Source organism: Atractosteus spatula, chromosome 7 (genome assembly GCF_055471065.1).
Source record: "Atractosteus spatula isolate fAtrSpa1 chromosome 7, fAtrSpa1.hap1, whole genome shotgun sequence".
Lineage (NCBI taxonomy): Eukaryota > Metazoa > Chordata > Actinopteri > Semionotiformes > Lepisosteidae > Atractosteus > Atractosteus spatula.
In genome coordinates, this window is record NC_142712.1 from 27,579,440 (window position 1) to 27,598,442 (window position 19,003).

Below are 19,003 nucleotides of genomic sequence, written 5' to 3' on the forward strand. Positions count from 1 at the left end.
GAAACGCCCTGTTAAAAGCAAGGGAGTTTTTATGCCCGTTGAAGTAAAACAAAATGCCTGACAAAGTATGGCTTGGACAGATTCCAAGTGCTTGTACAAATGTGCTAAAGAAATTATACTTTGAGTATACAGCTTGTCCAAAGTCATTCATTATTAATACTATTAGTAATATCTTCGGTAAAGGCTTTGATGCATAAATATTTCTGATAAAGGTAGGTTGTGTACTTTTGTCCAGCTGAGCAATCTTGCTTTCATAAAATATATATGCGATTCAATATTATATTCCCTTTTAATCAAATTCTAAAAGTATGCCTGTTGACTCCGGTATCTCTTTAGTTAAAGACTTCGATGCTTAAAATGTTTAGGGAGAAATGGAATACTGGTGTGTATTTTTTCTTTAAAGTACCAAGACCAGCCATATACTGTATGTTTATGTTCCAAAATTAATATCGTTTATGGCCTTCACACGCGTTACAGTATGCTCCTATTCTTTTTATGCTCAGCTACTAAGATTTCCTTTCAGTGGTAAAATTCAATATCTACAACGGGCACAGCAAAGACGTTTACTGTAAGTCTTTCTACGACAGACCAACGGACTACGAGTGCCCCTGTCGGTCAACCAATCACGTACTGCGGTGCCTCGCGTCATCTTGCGTCACAATGCGCGACGCCACCTGCAGTACGTGTCTGTAACGCGCACTTTGAATGGCTGCATCTGTATGTTTTCAAATGCACTAAGAAACAGCAGAACTCGGTAAGAAAAAGTATTGACTGTCAGAGTATGGAAACAAGTTATAGAGTACATTGTATTTTTTAATTTGGACACTTGGGGAAATAATGCTTTTCCTGTTGGACTTTGGACAAAAAATAACTGACAGCAAACCAAAGCTGGACTAGTGTGTTCTCAGTACCGATAGACTACAGGCAGGAGAGAGGAAAGAAAAGAGCTCACTCACAGTTCTTGGAGTTTAGTAAGTGTTCTAATGGCCACAGGAAACTCCTGAAGGTTGTTGTAGTTCAGATCACTGCAATAAATAACAACAGACAAATCAGATCATTTAAAGCAATTTTGATTAAAAAAGACAATTGAAATATTAATAAGACAAAAGTGCAAGAAAGTACTGTAATATGTTCTGATACAGACCTAAAATATATCCCTTTTTACAATATTGTAAAATCCTAAATTGTAACATTTTCTGTGTTTATATACAGCAGATTTTGGCATATTGTAACTTGCAACTCAAACACATATTATCTCTGTAAAATAGATTCTTTCATACAAAAAAAACAGTGCATGAAAGGTTGGGTGAAGGATAGGTGAGACAGACTTTGGTGATCTGAAAATCCATACATGAATGTTTGTTACTTTGGTAATTACTTCAAGTAAAGTTTATATTGTACAATATTTTTCACTGCTTAATTGCTTAGCAAGAATAAGATAAGTCAATACATTAAATCAAATCCAAACGAGTGTTTAAACATAGAAAGCATTTACCATGTTTATGGAAACATTCTCAAAACGCGTTACAACACTGGGCATGATATGTTTTGCACCACTCCTAAATCAGTGATTTATATCTCTCTTTTCATCTTCTGCAGGAATGTCTTCCACTCTCCATCTTCCCCACAAGTTAAAGGGAACAATTACAACACAATCCTTCAGCTGAAGTCATCGTTGTTAAGATAGCTCTTTGTTCATAAATAAGTGGACTTTATAAAAAGTGCAATAAACAAGAAAAGCCATACAAGTAGACCTTTATTTTGTCTCTGGTCTCTCCTGAGAGGCTGAGCCCAGTTGTCAGAATGACTTCTCTATAGAAGTATCAAAATACACTGTTGAATATGCTTCATTATCCATATAATTATATGTCTTATCCTTCATGTTATGTATAAGCCTTCAAAACAGTCTAAATGTATTTCTGTAAAGGTTTCTGGCACACTGCCACTCCTCTTGAAATAAGGCAGAGAATTAGACGAAACCTGTCTTGGAGGTGAGCCTAGGTGGGTTAAAAATTAGCTATCTGGTAAATTACTCATTTCTATTAGGGTTTAGCACTTATGGCTAATTTGCAGCGCTTCATTTCTTCTATTCACTTGCCAGCTGCTTAGATATCACATCTACTGAGGGATGTCTTCTCCAGTTGAGTTAGTGTGGGTTTAGGTGGTACTTTTTTTTTCAGGCATCATTGCAAAATATACCAGAATTCACAATGTTCTCAAAGTTATACCTTAGTGTTCTTATTGTCATATGTTTTTGTATTTCCTTACACTTATCTGTGAATAAAATTATAAAAAAAGATTGCCGAATGTATTCATATTAATAATTATAAATGATAAATGTTAAATCCTAAATCAATCTTTGTTTCAGCTGACACAATCGATAGTGTTTAGTATAACAAACCTGAATATTGGAAAAGTTGTACCTTGGAAATATTTAAAAATAATAAATACAAAGTGAAAACATAATAAAATTCTAATATAAACCATGGATGTAAAGTGTTATTTTTTGTGAGAAAAGTGATAGTTTTAACCTGTAATTGTCTAACCCCATTTTGATTAAAATTGCAAATGCGTGTTTAATTAAATGCCTTTATTGATTCACAATCTGACAACGCAATCTAAATCGTTATCTTTGCCTTCTAAGTCCCTTAATTAACTTTAAGCATAGCTTTCTCACCATTTAGATTTATTTTTCATACCATTTTCATACCATTTATTTTTCATAGCAGGAGTGTATAGTACTTCCTCATGGGATCAGACGTGAAAAGGTTAGATTGTAATCGTTTTTATTTTTTAAATACATTTTAGAAAAGTGACATCTATACAAAAAAGTTACATTTAATACCACTCGATAGTTATATTAATAGAGATAAGCTCTCTATTAAAGCTCAGATCAAAGATCAAACAGCAATATCTCACACACTGGGACAGATCTGTTATCTGTGATGTGGTTGAGTGTGAATTGTGGCTCTCTAGCAGACTAGTTGGTGTCTGTGTGGTTCGGGCCGGCTGGTTGTGCCGAAAAATAAATAAAAACCGGTTTAACAACTCTTAAGCATACTGTAGTTTTTGTTAACAACTTTATCAGTGAAAAGACCAAGGGCACTTTTCCTCCCCCCCTACATTCTCAGAGTAAAATAGGTGTACCTTCTAATGAAAGACAGTCCCCCTTCCCCCCACAGATGATTTCACTGCCTATTATTTGATTAGCTATTCAGAGGGAAAGGCGGTGACGTCACCGCGCCAGCAAGCATGCTTTTTAGATAACACGATTCTATATTATATTCCCTGTTAATCAAATTCTAAAAGTATGCTTTTGTTTACTCCGATAGCGAGCGTATTCCCAGAAAAGGTTAAAACTATCATTTTTCTCACAAAGTATATAAACAATATGGTCAGAAGGAACACGTAAAAACGTTTCCAAAATAATAATTACATTCTGAAAAGTATGAGTTGTGATAACAAGCGCAAGTATTCATGGAAATCGGTAATCACATAACTTTGAATGTTTTGTGATATTTAGAAAGACCAACAAATTCAATGTAGTGTCGATAATATTTATTGTCAGTAACAATATCAGTAGCAGTTTGAAATTATTCAGTCATTAATAAATGACTTAGCTTCGAACATGTTGTGATATTTAGAAATATAAAAAATGTCAATATAGTGCCCATAATACAGTATTTGCTATTTTAGTTTTTCAAAGAAATGTTTATTTGTTAAAAGAAAACTCATAACAAGTGCTGTATTTGAACAACCAACCTCACGCTTATCAGTCAGTCACTTAAGCTATCACGCCACAGATGCAGTGAGGTAGCATAGTGCTGAAACAGCCATACATATATCAATAGAAAGTCTACAATAGAAACTACTGTTTGTGCAACAGTACATGAATATAATTATATCATTATTAATTTCTTTAGATACACAATTCCATATTATATTCCCTATTAATCAAATTCTAAAAGTATGCTTTTGTTTACTCCGATAACGAGCGTATTAGCAGAAAAGGTTAAAATAATCAATTTTCACAAAGTATATAAACTTACAGTAATATGGTCAGAAGGAGCACATAAAAACGTTTCTGAAATAACCACATGTAAGACTTTCATGCTTAAAATGTTTAGGGAGAAATGGAATACTGGTGTGTATTTTTTCTTTAAACTATCAAGACCAGCCATATACAGTACAGTTTACATAATATGTTTATGTTCCTAAATTAATTTAGGTTATGAGCATGTGAAAGGCATGGTGAATCAGAGATTCTCAAGACTTACAGTACTTTGTATGATTGGAAACGAATATGTGATCGGATCAACGAAGTGCTGTGGTGTTACTTTTTGTCAATTAAAAATTAAAGTCTTTTCGTTTACAAAGACGGTTACAAAGAATGTGGACCAGGGTAATAGTTTGAGTTTACAGCTTGTTCAAGGTAATTCATTATTAATACTATTAGTAATATCTTCGGTAAAGACTTTGATGCATAAAATATTTCTGCATAATTAAAATACTTATGATAAAGATGGTAGGCTGTGTACTTTTGTCCAACTGAGCAATCTTGCTTTCATAAAATATACCAACTTTTTAATGTATAATGATTAACATGCTGTAATACACAGTTTAAATTTAAACCTGGCAGATTTATAAGGTGATTCCGGATACTACTAACATAATCTAATTTGCATACGGTAAGGCTCGGTATGACATGAAATGGCGCGTTTTAATGCTACGCGCCCACCGCGTTGCACCGCAGAGTACCCCACTCATTTTGAATGGCTGCATCTGTATAGTATGCCCATTTTGCTTTTGAAAAACGATTTTAGCCACAAGCGGCAATCCTTAGATATTCCTAAAATTGTGATACTTTCTATAAAAATGTGCTACACGATAGTTTGATACAATATCTAAAATAATAAGTAAAAAATATATGTGGCTATTTCTAGTAAAACTGGGGTAAAAAAAACAACCACTATATTAAACTTATTAATTTACCTTTTCTTAGATAGTTTTGAAAAAATTAGAGCCTACTTCAGTTCTTCTATTTTCTTCTCTCTTTTATATCAAGTGGTATACAATTTCAAATTTAAGTTACATGTTTTTTTTTCTTCTTCTTACATCTGCTTAAATTAATACGGAAGCACATTGCTGCCACCAAGGAAAAAAAAATCCTCACCCTTATCTCGTAATTACAAGGAACATATTTCATAATTAGGAGAAAATTATCTCATAATTACGAGAATTCTCTTGTAATTATGAGATAGCCAATTAACTCGTACGGGAAATTACGGGAAAATTATCTCGCAATTATGACTTAGTAATTCTCACATACTTTATGCGCTCATGCGATAGCACAATTGTCATATAATACCTACAGTATATCAAGCAGGTAGCTACGTCAGCATACATAGGCTTCAAAGGAACACGTTAAAAGTTTATTCCGTGCTGAAAAGAGGAAAAAAGTAACAACATTTTGGCTGTGAAGCCCTCACAGTCAAAAAATTTATTTTCTTTTCAGCATGGAATAAACCTTAAACTTATTCCTTTAATACTGTAGCACTATCAGGTTCTCATGGGTTTGTGCCCTTGCCACTCCCACTACAGGGGCTTGAATCCAGGCCTTTTGGTGTTACTTAACATGGAACCAGCCAGTTGAGCTAAAGGGAGATCTCCCCTCAACCCAAGCACTGAGGTCCCTGCTATTCACAGGGAAGGGCAGTGACATCGCCGCGCTGGCTAAACCGAAAGTGCCAGCCAAGTTCACCGTAGCTTCTACATGCTTTAAGTGCACAATGTAACAGGTTTTACATACACTGTCGTAAGCATTGCTATCTCGAATTACAAGATAATTCATTATGTCATAATTACGAGGTATATATCTCTTAATTACGAGATAAGGGGGGGGATTTTTTTTCCCTTGGTGGCAGCAGTGCTCTTCTGTAAATTCACCATTTACATTGAATTTACTTGTAATTTAATATCATGTTTAATTACACCTGAAGAAGGCTCCACAGCCGAAACGTTGTGTTTCTTTTCTTTTCTTTTCAGCATGGAATAAACCCGTTAACTGTTCCTTTGCATCATGTATTTACTATCCCTTTACCTGTTCAAGCAAATACATTATCCATTTTGAGAAACCAACTTTTATGACTATTTAAAAAAACAAAATGACAACATTGGACCAATTACAAAATTGGAGAAAAAACAGCATACATTTTTTAAATTAGACACATTGGACCTAACTGCATAATTGCATAGTGAGTTGGTGAGCATATTGAATCCTTGACTATGCCAACAATTTTCCATTAATTTTGGAACTGTACAAAATTACACACTTTACAGAAACAAATCATGCAAAACACTCCCTACCTGCTGTATAAAACAACAAGTTGTGCTGTGTTTCACTTTCTTTAATTATCTTCATTGTGGCTTCATCCCATGGTAAAGACATGTTAGGGTCACAGGCAAGCATGGCATAACCATGGAACAAGTGTAAATAATAGTATGGCTGTAACAAGCGTTGTGAAGAACCTTATGCAGGTCAGGTAGCGAACGAGTCCAGTAGGGCAAGGCAAAGTCGGACTCGGGTATGCAGGCAGTGTCATTATCCAGGAGGCTGTTAAGAGGGTGTGAACAAGTCCAAAAGGTCTAGACAAAGACGGAGTCAGATTGGCAGGCAGTGTCGTTATCCAGGGAGGCATTGAGAGGGTGCAAACAAATCCAAAGGGCGAGACGAAGACAGAGTTGGGTAGGCAATCAGTGTAGTTTCCAGGAGACTTGAAGAATGGGATCGTAAAGGTTTCGGAGGTGAAGAGCTCAGGAAAACAGTAGACTGTTTAATACCAAGCGATGAAGTGAAAGTTGAAGAGGTTTAAATATCAGGTGTTCTGAGAAGCGAGAGACATGATAGGATGATTAGCCTGTGCGTTGTCATTTTCGGGAATTGGACTGGGCTGGTGTCTGATTGACAGGGGTCATGGGAATGCGCCGGCATCTATCTGAATTATGTGATTGACTATGTGAGAGCGCGACAGTGGCACATTTATGAAAGCAAACTTGCATAAAATAGTAATTAAAATCCATCACCTGGGAGATGTATGATCACATACAGTAGCCCAGATGAAACAGGAACATAAAACATCATATTACAGTTTTATGGGTTGAATATTGTCTCTCGTCTAAAAGAAATTGTATTATTGAGTTGAATTTATGAACATTTATTGTCCCAAAGGAGATTTGGCTTGCACATCAAGAAGCTCATAAAAATGTAACTCATACAATGATAATATAAAACCATAACAATGTTCAACAACATTGAACAACATCTCCCAATCAAAACATTTCCAGTACCATAAAAAATAAGAATCAGATAATTTGTTTTAAAAAGTCTAAAAACAATAATAATAAGATCCATACATATACCTATACATATAGATCCATTCTGTGTGTTATCTCCTTTTATACCCCAGGAAAACAGGATAAATTCAGAGACCTCTATAGTAGTACCAAAGGTTTCAATTGCGCTTCTCACAAGCATAATGCTATTGCATATTTGTTTTTCTTGGATGTTATTTAAAGAAATACTTTGGTTTGAACAGATGTGGCACTGTGGTTCCTGGAATTCAATTATTTAGCAGAACTATGTTCTGTGCAATGCTGTACTGTTGTAGAATAATATTATTCTAGAAAAGCAAGACACATAATCCAGTTCATTACTTATTTTGTTATATTTATGGTATATGGTTCCTATTTTATTGAAGTTATAAACAAAACTGGAGGGTACTGTAGGTGTGTCTTCAAATGTGCAATACATATACAGATGCAGCCATTCAAAGTGCGCGTAACAGACACGTACCGCTGGTGGCGTCGCGCAGTGTGACGCAAGATGACGCGTGGCACCGCAGTACGTGATTGGTTGACCAACAGGGGCACTCGTGGTCCGTTGGTCTGTCGTAGAAAGACTTACAGTAAATGTCTTTGCTGTGCCCGTTGTAGATATTGAATTTTACCACTGAAGGGAAATCTTAGTAGCTGAGCATAAAAAGAATAGGAGCATACTGTAACGCGTGTGAAGGCCATAAACGATATTAATTTTGGAACATAAACATACAGTATATAGCTGGTCTTGGTACTTTAAAGAAAAAAATACACACCAGTATTCCATTTCTCCCTAAACATTTTAAGCTTCGAAGTCTTTAACTAACGTGATACCGGAGTCAACAAGCATTCTTTTAGAATTTGATTAATAGGGAATAGAATATGGAATCGCGTATCTAAAGAATTTAATAACGGTATGATTATATTCGTGTACTGCGACAGGGCTGTGTAGGGCTGTTTCGCCTCCCTGTTCATGTGAGTTGTCCTGTAGCCTACTGGTCTACGTGCCTGACTAACAACTTGCAGGTTGTGTGTTCAAATCCAGCTGGTGTTGGACTTTTCTTTTAACAAACATTTCTTCGAAAAAATAGAATAGCGATATTATGGACAATCAATTGACTTTTATATTTCAAAATATCACAACATGATCAATTCTAAGTCATTTTTGATAACAATCAACATACAAACGTTTCTTTGAAAAAATGAGACGTTTCCCTTGGTCAGAGATATAAATATATAATATATAAATAAATTAAATTTAACTAGCATGTGAAATAGCGTGTGAAAAAGTGGTAGTTTTAAGCTTTTCTGCTAATATAATATGGAATCGCGTATCTAAAGAATTTAATAACGATATGATTATATTCGTGTACTGCGACAGGGCTGTGTAGGGCTGTTTCGCCTCCCTGTTCATGCGAGTTGTCCTGTAGCCTACTGGTCTACGTGCCTGGCTAACAACTCACAGGTTGTGTGTTCAAATCCAGCTGGTGCTGGACTTTTCTTTTAACAAACATTTCTTCGAAAAAATAGAATAGCGATATTATGGACAATCAATTGACTTTTATATTTCAAAATATCCCAACATGATCGATTCTAAGTCATTTTTGATAACAATGAATAGTCACCTTCTTCCCTTCTGACAACGGTCCCTGCTTCTGCTTCCTGCTTCTATTGTGTGTGTGTGTGTGCAACAGAGTAAATTTTTATAGAGAAATGGAGGCTGGACAGTATGCGTTACAATATAAACATTTATATTGATTTAAATCGTGTTCTGATTTAAATCGCAAACGCGTGTTTAATTATATGTGTTTTTTAATCATAATCAGGCTAATGCAACATAAATTGATACAGTATCTTAGTCTTCTAAGTATCTTAATAAACTTTCAGCATAGCTTTCTACCTGTTAAGATTTATATTTCTTGGGATTTTGGGATCAAACGTGGAAGGATTAGATTGTAATCGTTTTTATTTGTCAAATACGTGATTGTATTTCTGAATGTTATGTGACACCTACAGTAGTTCACTGCTTTAAATACATTGAATTAAGAAAGTTATGTGTAGCACCTTAGATCTTTTTTCTGAACCAGGGAAAATCTGATCATGTTTCTCTATAACAATAATAAAAAACTTTATTTTACATATCACCTTTAAAAGTGGTAGTACCTTTTTTAGTACTATATTTTTGTATTATATTCCCTATTAATCAAACTCTAAGAGTATGTATCGGTTTGTCAGTCAGGTCTTTTTTCTCTATTTGAATTGTCGTTTACACCTCGCACGACTTTAAAAGCTAGCAAGACAGGTTTCGATTCACATTAGCTGGCGAGCCCTGTTAACAAAAAAACTAATAATAATGTAACATGCCACTGTTTGTTCATGAACAAAGTTATACTGAGATTTCCTTAGATACGCGATTAAAAAATAAACGTTTCATATGTTGCTGTTGTGAATGCCTGTGGAGTGTATCTTATTAAGCTCTAAATTGCATTTTGAGCGGTTTTTGACTTTTTTTAACTTTCATTTTGGGCGCGGACAGCACATACAAGGGTTAATGAACTGCGCCAAGAAATTTAAAATAGTATTCTTTAGGTGCGAGGGTAGGAGTGGACCGCAGCAGGCATAATCAGCAAACCAGAATAGTTTTGTGGTGTTTGTTTAGATGAAACGTTCCTAAAACGTATAACGTAACAAAATTAAAGACGATTAAAATCTGTAATCTTTCCACTTGTACTGTGAGTCATCGGAAAGTTTCTGCTTTGTGTAAGGATGGTATCAAAAAGCAATCTTAAGTGGTGAGAAAGCTGTGCTCAATGTATTTAAGGGACTTAAAAGTAAAAGGAGATGCTTCATATTGCTTGACTCATTTTAAAAACTAAGTTATAAATGCAGACGCTCCCTCGGTGCCGCGCCGGGTGTAACTATCAAAATATACATTCCCAACACTAATTGTACCCATTTGTCATGCAAATAAAACACCTTGAATTGAATTGAATTGAGGGAGAGATGGGGGGAGGGGGAGAGAGACAGCCAGGACTCAAGGCAAATAAGATACACTCCACAGGCATTCACAACAGCAACATATGGAACGTTTGCACGTACAGTTGAGTTATTACTTGGTTTTCAAAGTGCAATGAAATACAATATTGCTGTTGTTGCTGTTCTTGTTGTCTTTATCCTGTAAAGCGTTTTGAGAAGCCACCTTTAAAGGCGATATATACTGTAAAAGCGCTGATTCTTATGGAATGTGTTCCGCCGGGGATTCAAATTTTTATTTATTTATTTTTTAATCGCGTATCTAAGGAAATCTTGGTATAACTTTGTTCATGAACAAACAGTGGCATGTTACATTATTATTAGTTTTTTTGTTAACAAGGCTCACCAGCTAATGTGAATCGAAACCTGTCTTGCTAGCTTTTAAAGTCGTGCGAGGTGTAAACGACAATTCAAATAGAGAAAAAAGACCTGATTGACAAGATTAAATTAATGCAGATCAGTAAATCAAGGGACAAAACAACTATTGTTGGTGTGTGTGTCTCTCTCTGCTGGATGTCCCTCTCAGTCTCTGCTGAATGAATAAAATAATTTTATTGAAAACGCGTTTGCGATTGTCTGGTATTTACTTTGGTCCCTTTTAACTGTTTTTCGATCTACTGTATTGCTTTGAGATGCCACTTTTAAAGGTGATATGTAAAATAAAGTTTTTTATTATTGTTATAGAGAAACATGATCAGATTTTCCCTGGTTCAGAAAAAAGATCTAAGGTGCTACACATAACTTTCTTAATTCGATGTATTTAAAGCAGTGAACTACTGTAGGTGTCACATAACATTCAGAAATACAATCACGTATTTGACAAATAAAAACGATTACAATCTAATCCTTCCACGTTTGATCCCAAAATCCCAAGAAATATAAATCTTAACGGGTAGAAAGCTATGCTGAAAATTTATTAAGATACTTAGAAGACAAAGATACTGTATCAATTTATGTTGCATTAGCCTGATTATGATTAAAAAACACATATAATTAAACACGCGTTTGCGATTTAAATCAGAACACGATTTAAATCAATATAAATGTTTATATTGTAACGCATACTGTCCAGCCTCCATTTCTCTATAAAAATTTACTCTGTTGCACACACACACACACAATAGAAGCAGGAAGCAGAAGCAGGGACCGTTGTCAGAAGGGAAGAAGGTGACTATTCATTGTTATCAAAAATGACTTAGAATCGATCATGTTGCGATATTTTGAAATATAAAAGTCAATTGATTGTCCATAATATCGCTATTCTATTTTTTCGAAGAAATGTTTGTTAAAAGAAAAGTCCAGCACCAGCTGGATTTGAACACACAACCTGCGAGTTGTTAGTTAGGCACGTAGACCAGTAGGCTACAGGACAACTCGCATGAACAAAGAGGCGAAACAGCCCTACACAGCCCTGTCGCAGTACACGAATATAATCACATCGTTATTAAATTCTTTAGATACGTGATTCCATATTATATTAGCAGAAAAGCTTAAAACTACCACTTTTTCACACGCTATTTCACATGCTAGTTAAATACTTCGATGCTTAAAATCGTTAGGGAGAAATGGAATACCGGTGTGTATTTTTCCTTTAAAGTACCGATTCCTGGAATCTGACTGGCTGACACTCTTCTGAAGTGGTTCCATAAAATCTGGTATACGGAAAAGAAAGCGTTGATAAATACAAGTGTCTTTTAATACACTCTTTGCTGTGCTTTTAAATCATTTTCGTAGTTAGAAATTATGAAACGCCCTGTTAAAAGCAAGGAAGTTTTTATGCCCGTTGAAGTAAAATAAAATGCCTGACAAAGTATGGCTTGGACAGATTCCAAGTGCTTGTACAAATGTGCTAAAGAAATTATACTTTGAGTATACAGCTTGTCCAAAGTCATCCATTATGAATACTATTAGTAATATCTTCGGTAAAGGCTTTGATGCATAAATATTTCTGATAAAGGTAGGTTGTGTACTTTTGTCCAACTGAGCAATCTTGCTTTCATAAAATATACCAACATTTTAATGACTGATGATTAACATGCTGTAATACACAGTTCAAAATTAAAGGCTCAAATGCTGTACATGAGAGGTTAAGCTCCCCCTGGCGGTTTTACAAGGTGACGCCAGATAGTTTCCGGCAGAGCGTCAAATGACGCGCGATTAACCACGTGACACTGAGTGACACCGCGTGATACCGCAACACGCCCACCGGGGTATGCCGCGAAATAGCTCACCCATTTTGAATGGCTGCATCTGTAGTGATTTGCATGCACATGTATTTTATGAGAGAGCAGCCAATCTTAAGACAAAGATCGAGTATGTGAAATGACAGATAGCTACAGTAGTTGTGAAAAGATGAGTATAGAATAGTTGAACAGATTCTTGAAAGATCTGAGTCTTATCACACAGTTTTACTTTTGATGTGACAATCTGGATGTGGTACCAGACCAGAGAAAACTCTGATCCTTGATTTATTGTCCTACCTCTTCAGGTTGTGATATCAGGATCATGGTTACACGACCTGGGTTTGGGCTATTGTATTTTTTTATGAAGAATACCCACACCAGTAATGTGTATGGTGCCATTTCAGACAAGAGAATGGTGCCAAGATAGATGAATGTTAATAACATGTCACAATGTTCACAGCTGTTCACTATTTCAAATACCATTCTACAAAAGGTATGCACATGGATATTCCCCTTGAATTTTTTAAAACCTCTGAGATGTAATGAAATGATAAATTAGAAAGAGACTAAAAAGATCAATGTCTCCCTGTACAATAGAAATACTGTTGGATTGCAAACAGTTACATCTGTAACTGACTGAATATTTACCTATGCTAGGTGTAGTCAGGATGCACTTAATAAAAATATAACGAATGTAATGTTGCTAATGTAGAGCCCATCCATAAGATAGATTACAAAACTGAACCAACTAATTATAGAACAATAAGTCTGAATTCTATTACTTTTGTCTATGGTTATGGAAATAATTGTTAGACTTAAATTCAATTACTTACAGTATATGGGAATCAGATACTTGAGTCAACATTGATCTGGAAAGTTATGTCTTGCTTTATCAACGTTAGAGTTCTGTGAACAAGGACCTAAAATAATGGAGACACACCAAGCATAATATAAAGAGAATTTGGTTTTCCAGAAGGATTTTGACAGTTCCTCATAAAGGATTAATTCTCAAATTACAGGAGGTTGGCAATGTTATATTTATATTGAGATATAGTTAGGAGAAAACAATGAGTGCAGATAAGGAATGAAAACTCAATTGAGTTGAATCAATGGGATCTTTAACTATTTAAGTCAGCAAATGTTAAAATGTTCATTTGGAAGGGAGGAAATATGTGATTTAATTTAGTTGGAATTTGTGTTTAGAGTGATGACAGACCAAATAATCCTCAAATTTAATTCATGTTTGAGGGCAGTAAATAACCACAGGATTAGTGATATGGGGAAATGGAATGGAATGGAAGACCCAGCAGTGCAGACACAGAGGATTCTTTGCCACTTCCAAAGTAACCATTCAGGCTGTTCAGACTGAGAGTATATTTCCATCACAGAATGGGAGTTGGACAGTGGCTTATGTTTACAATAGCATACTGTATTATTGCATATAATGGCCAGTGTATTTTTCTTCTTTTTTTGTTTCTGATTTCCTCTCCATTTGTGGTTTTTGTGCCCTGTAGCACATATTGTATGGCAGGTGACAATCATTATCAAATTGAATGACATACTGTTTGCTTAGACACCCATCAATCAACACACAAAGGTCATACATTGAATGCGTGGGGGTGCACAGAAGGTTGGAACACAGGGACAGAGAGGAAAGAAAAAAGGACACAGGGAGGAAGGACAATGCTCTGTGACACCTGTTCATCTGTTCATACAGCTGGTCCCTTAAGTAGCCCCCACTTGTGTATGTCTTCCTACTCCCTGTGATCACCCAGATATTCCTGCTCCTCATTCTAATCCTGGAGTTCTGGCTAGAAAGAGAATATATAAGTCTCAGTAGGTGGAGGCCTGGTGGGGGACAGACTCTTCTTCTTTAGCATTCATCACACCTCTATTCTGTATTTGATGTAGACAGTAGGGTAGTGGGAATATAAGGGAACGTTATTTGGGACTGTCTGGACTAAAGAAGTCCTATATGCTATAGGCAATTAATGCTGATTCAGGAGAGTGGTGATGTTGGATTTTGTTTTGGGACTTGGGTTGCTCAAAGAATAAAAATCGCAATAACATAGCTTACATGTCTGTGCTATTCTGTTGGTGTGCTGATGGTTCTAGAGCAGGGGTTCTTAACCTTTTTAAGAGTGCCACCCGTTTTTGGGGTTAAAAATATTTCCCCCTCCACATACACACACATATTTAAAAATTGTCACGTTGTATAAATTGTAAGCCTACTCACTTAATGGGATGGTTGGGCCTGCATTGATGCACAAACATGTTCCAGATGCAGCTTAGTAGGGCTCAGGAAGTCGCAAATCATCTTCTACCCTGAGACGGGCTCTGTATCTTTTTTTGAGGTAAGTAAGTGCAGAAAATCCACACTCACATAGAAATGTTGATGCAAAGGGGACAGGTTTTTTCAGTGCCAAAGTACTCAGTCATGGAAATTCAGTTTGTACTGAAATCCAGAAGTCACTCAGAGGCCTCTCTGTGAACCTCTGCTTCAGGGCCGTATCAGTGGTCAGATCAATCAACGACTCCTCTATTTCAAGAGCAATTCTTATTGGCTTTGCAGAGAAAGGATTCCTTATCCATTCATCTGTCGCAGACACCGCCCCATTTACTGGAAAATACGCCCGAATCACACACAGGTCAGCTTTAAAACAGTGCTGTCACTTAAACACTCCTCTAGTAAATGGAAAGCCTCAAAGTTCTTGTCGTCCAGCCGAGTTTGCAATAAGCATACAGATGCAGCCATTCAAAGTGCGCGGCACAGACACATACTGCGGGTAATTGGCTACGTCCTCGCACATCGTGACGAATACCGCGGTACGTGATTGGTTGACCGACAGGGGTACTCGTGGTGCGTTGGTTGGTTGTAGAAAGATTTCAATGTCTTTACTGTGCCCGTTTTAGTATTGAATATTTATATGGAATTTTACCACTGAAGGGAAATCTTAGTAGCTGAGCATAAAGAGAATAGGAGCATAACGCGTGTGAAGGCCATAAACGATATTAATTTTGGAACATAAACATACAGTATATGGCTGGTCTTGGTACTTTTAAGAAATAATACACACCAGTATTCCATTTCTCCCTCAACATTTTAAGCATCGAAGTCTTTAACTAACATGTGAAATAACGTGTATAAAAAGTGGTAGTTTTAAGCTTTTCTGCTAATATAATATGGAATCGCATATCTAAAGTATCTTCTGTATATGTAGGGGTGTTTCACCACTCCTCATGTGGGTGGTACTGTGGTCTCCGTTCCTGACTTATAAACCAGAGGTTGTGTGTTCAAATCCAGCTAGTGCCATGACTTTTCTTTTAACAAACATTTCTTTAATAAAACTTTAAAATAAAGTTTAAAATAAACTTTCAGCATAGCTTTCTCCCCATTTAGATTTATTTTTCTTGGGATTTTGGGATCAAATGTGGAAAGATTAGATTGTAATCGTTTTTATTTTTTAAATACATTTTAGAAAAGTGTAATCTATACTAAAAAGCTGTATTTATTTAATACCAATCGATACTTATATTAATGGAGTTTAGTTGATACTGTTTAAACTTTTATTTTAAATTGTATTACAGCATTGTACACATGCTTAAAAGAGAAGAGAGAAAACGCTAGCCTTCTTCAGGTGTGAGGGTTTCTGCTCAGAATGAAACGCTAAAATGTAATGTAGGCTCTGAATGGGTTCAATTATGATTTGGGCTTGATTAAGGTCGTTGCCTTTTATCTAAAATCCTGCTTGAATCCTTCTAAACTAAAAATTAGACACAAGAAGAGAAGAGGCTCTGGTGAAATTTCTCTTTTTTTCTTGGAAAAACATCTTACCCGCTGCAATCCGGGCACAGAAGGATTAAAAGAAGTGAGACAGGCAGGGGGGAGGGTGAGTTCTAAACAAAGAGGTATCCAGGTAACAGTGAAACGGGCGGACAGTCTGGGGAGTGCTTTGTGTATATTCTAATGGCAGTGGGGGCAGGGTGTGTGGGAACAGGCTTCCCAGTTTAGCCGATCTTGTTACAGCATGTTACAGTTTACTATTATTAACCATATTAATTTTAAGTGCTTAATGCCATTTTTTGACCACGCACGAATATTCTTATGTCCATATCTTCGCAAGGGAATCAGTGCGAATTGTAATACTAATTAAATGACCGCTGGCACTTTCCCTCTGACAGCAGGAACTCCTATTCTTAGCTCAGCAGTTCATTACAATATAGGGTGTTCAAACCGTTTTTTTTACACAGTGACACAGCGTCACGAATCTGTTTTTTCGTGTTTACAAAGAAAGTGGAATACAGTGATACTACCTGCTATATAGATACATATGTTTAGATATTTAGACCCGGCGCGGCACCGAGAGAAGGAGGAGGCATGGAGCTCAGCAGTACAGAATGAACGTTCCGCTGCCTGGAGCGCTTAATGGCACCAATCTCGTCTGCATTTATAACTTAGTTTTTAAAATTAATCAAGCAATATGAAGCCTCTCTTTTTACTTTTAAGTCCCTTAATTATCATTAAGCACAGCTTTCTCACCACGTAGACTACTTTTTGATACCATCCTTAGACAAAACAGAAACTTCTTGTACTTTCTAATGCCATTATAAGTGGAAAGATTACAGATTTTAATTGTCTTTAATTTTGTTACGTTATAAATTTTAGAAACATTTCATCTATACAAACACCACAAAACTATTCTCGATTGTATTTCTGAATGTTATGTTACACTTAGTTCACTGTTTTAAATACATCTAATTAAGAAAGTTAGGTGTTAGCATAAACTATTAGTAATCAATAATATTAAATTTAGCACTGTAATAAGTTGTTGCACTTTCCCCCGCATCTTGTAAAAATATATTTTCATTGTTCAAATATACATTAAATCTGACTATCATATAATAAGTTAAATACAAAACTAAAGAAAAAATAGGGTAAAATATAATTCAAAATATTTTGCTAACAATGTTAACTGTTTATAAATAATAAAATGTATTAACTAAGGAGTAGGATGGCACAGTTGTTAGTATGCTTTTTGTTTTGTTTCTTTTTCATAAATACAACAGTAATACCTGATGTCTCAGTGGCTTTCAAAATTAAATTATGCATGCAAACCTGTGAACTAGAAAGATAACTAAAATATCCATCCATTTCTAATGGTGGCGAAGTGGTTAGCATTGCTATCTTGCAGCACCGGGGTCCTAGGTTCAATTCCTGCCGTCCTGTGTGTGTGGAGCTTGCATGTTCTCTCTGGGTTACATGGTTTTTCTCCGTATGTGTGACATGACTCCCTCTCGCAGTCCAAAACATACTGGTAAGTTAATTGGTTTATGGTAAAACTGGCCCTGGTATGTGTGTGTTTGTGTCTGTCTTTCCTGTGATGGACTGGCGCTATGTCCAGGGTGTATTCTGCCTTGTGTCCGTTGCTTACTGGGATAGGCTCCAAATCCTCTGTACTGGATAAAGAGATTAGAAAATGGATGGAAGTAAAGGCACAGTATGGAACAGTACACAGTTTTAGAAACCCACTATGAAATGGCAGCATCTCAGTGAGAATAAAATATTTTATAGTGCTGGCTTAAGGAAACAACCTTTCCACCTCTCTTCACATCAGTATCCATGCCTAGTTATTTAAACAAATTGCCTCTAATTATAAATATCTTAATATGCTGGCTCTGTGGATCAGCATCAGCTATGTTTGCCCATTCCTTCAATTCATGTGCATCCAACACACAGTTCAATGCTAGCAACTACACAAAATCTAAAATACAATCCTCATTTCAGTATCTATGTAAACATACAGTCTGTTAACTTCACCATCTTCATTAAAAGTATGCCTAACCCCATTAGGAAGTGTTCTTGTTATCAGTGTATTCCTCAACTTTCCCAAAATTATCTTTTTCTTACCAACATCTCTAGTCTTTTATCCTGCAATAACTCAGCCAACACTTAAATCCCCAAAAGCTGCTTGTGTTAATTTCTTTAAATCACAAATATCATATGTAAACACTGGCCATGTAATACTCTGCATTGTGGAATAATAGTTTATTTTAAAGGGAACTAGAGAAACTAGGAACTAGAAAGAAAAGCTTTTTTTTTCTAGAATTAATAAATACACATCCTGTTCACTGGGGAAATTAAATCCACACTGAGCAATCTTCAATATGTTCAGAATATGACAGCGAAAATCCTAATAGGGATGCATTACACCTGTCTTCAAGTCCTTGCACTGGCTTCCTATCAGGTTTCCAGTCAACTTCAAAATCCTCATCCTCATTCAGTACCTACTGTATATGGCTTATTATCGGTCTACTCCCCACCTTTGTCCGTCTGACTCTGGTCTTCTAGCTTTCCTCAAGAACATCTACATTCTGTGAGTGACAGGACCTTCTCTAGCTGCACCCCAGAGCTC

General features: G+C 36.0%; 1 protein-coding gene across 1 annotated transcript in view; it reads right to left on the bottom strand.

Moving 5' to 3' along the window:
• Positions 1-19,003, bottom strand: part of lgr6 (leucine-rich repeat containing G protein-coupled receptor 6) — a 265,732-nt gene that overhangs the window by 59,162 nt on the left and 187,567 nt on the right. The window contains exon 7 of the mRNA XM_088921620.1: positions 957-1,025. Coding sequence (XP_088777746.1) covers positions 957-1,025 — 69 coding nt within the window. The remainder of the gene's footprint in view (positions 1-956; positions 1,026-19,003) is intronic.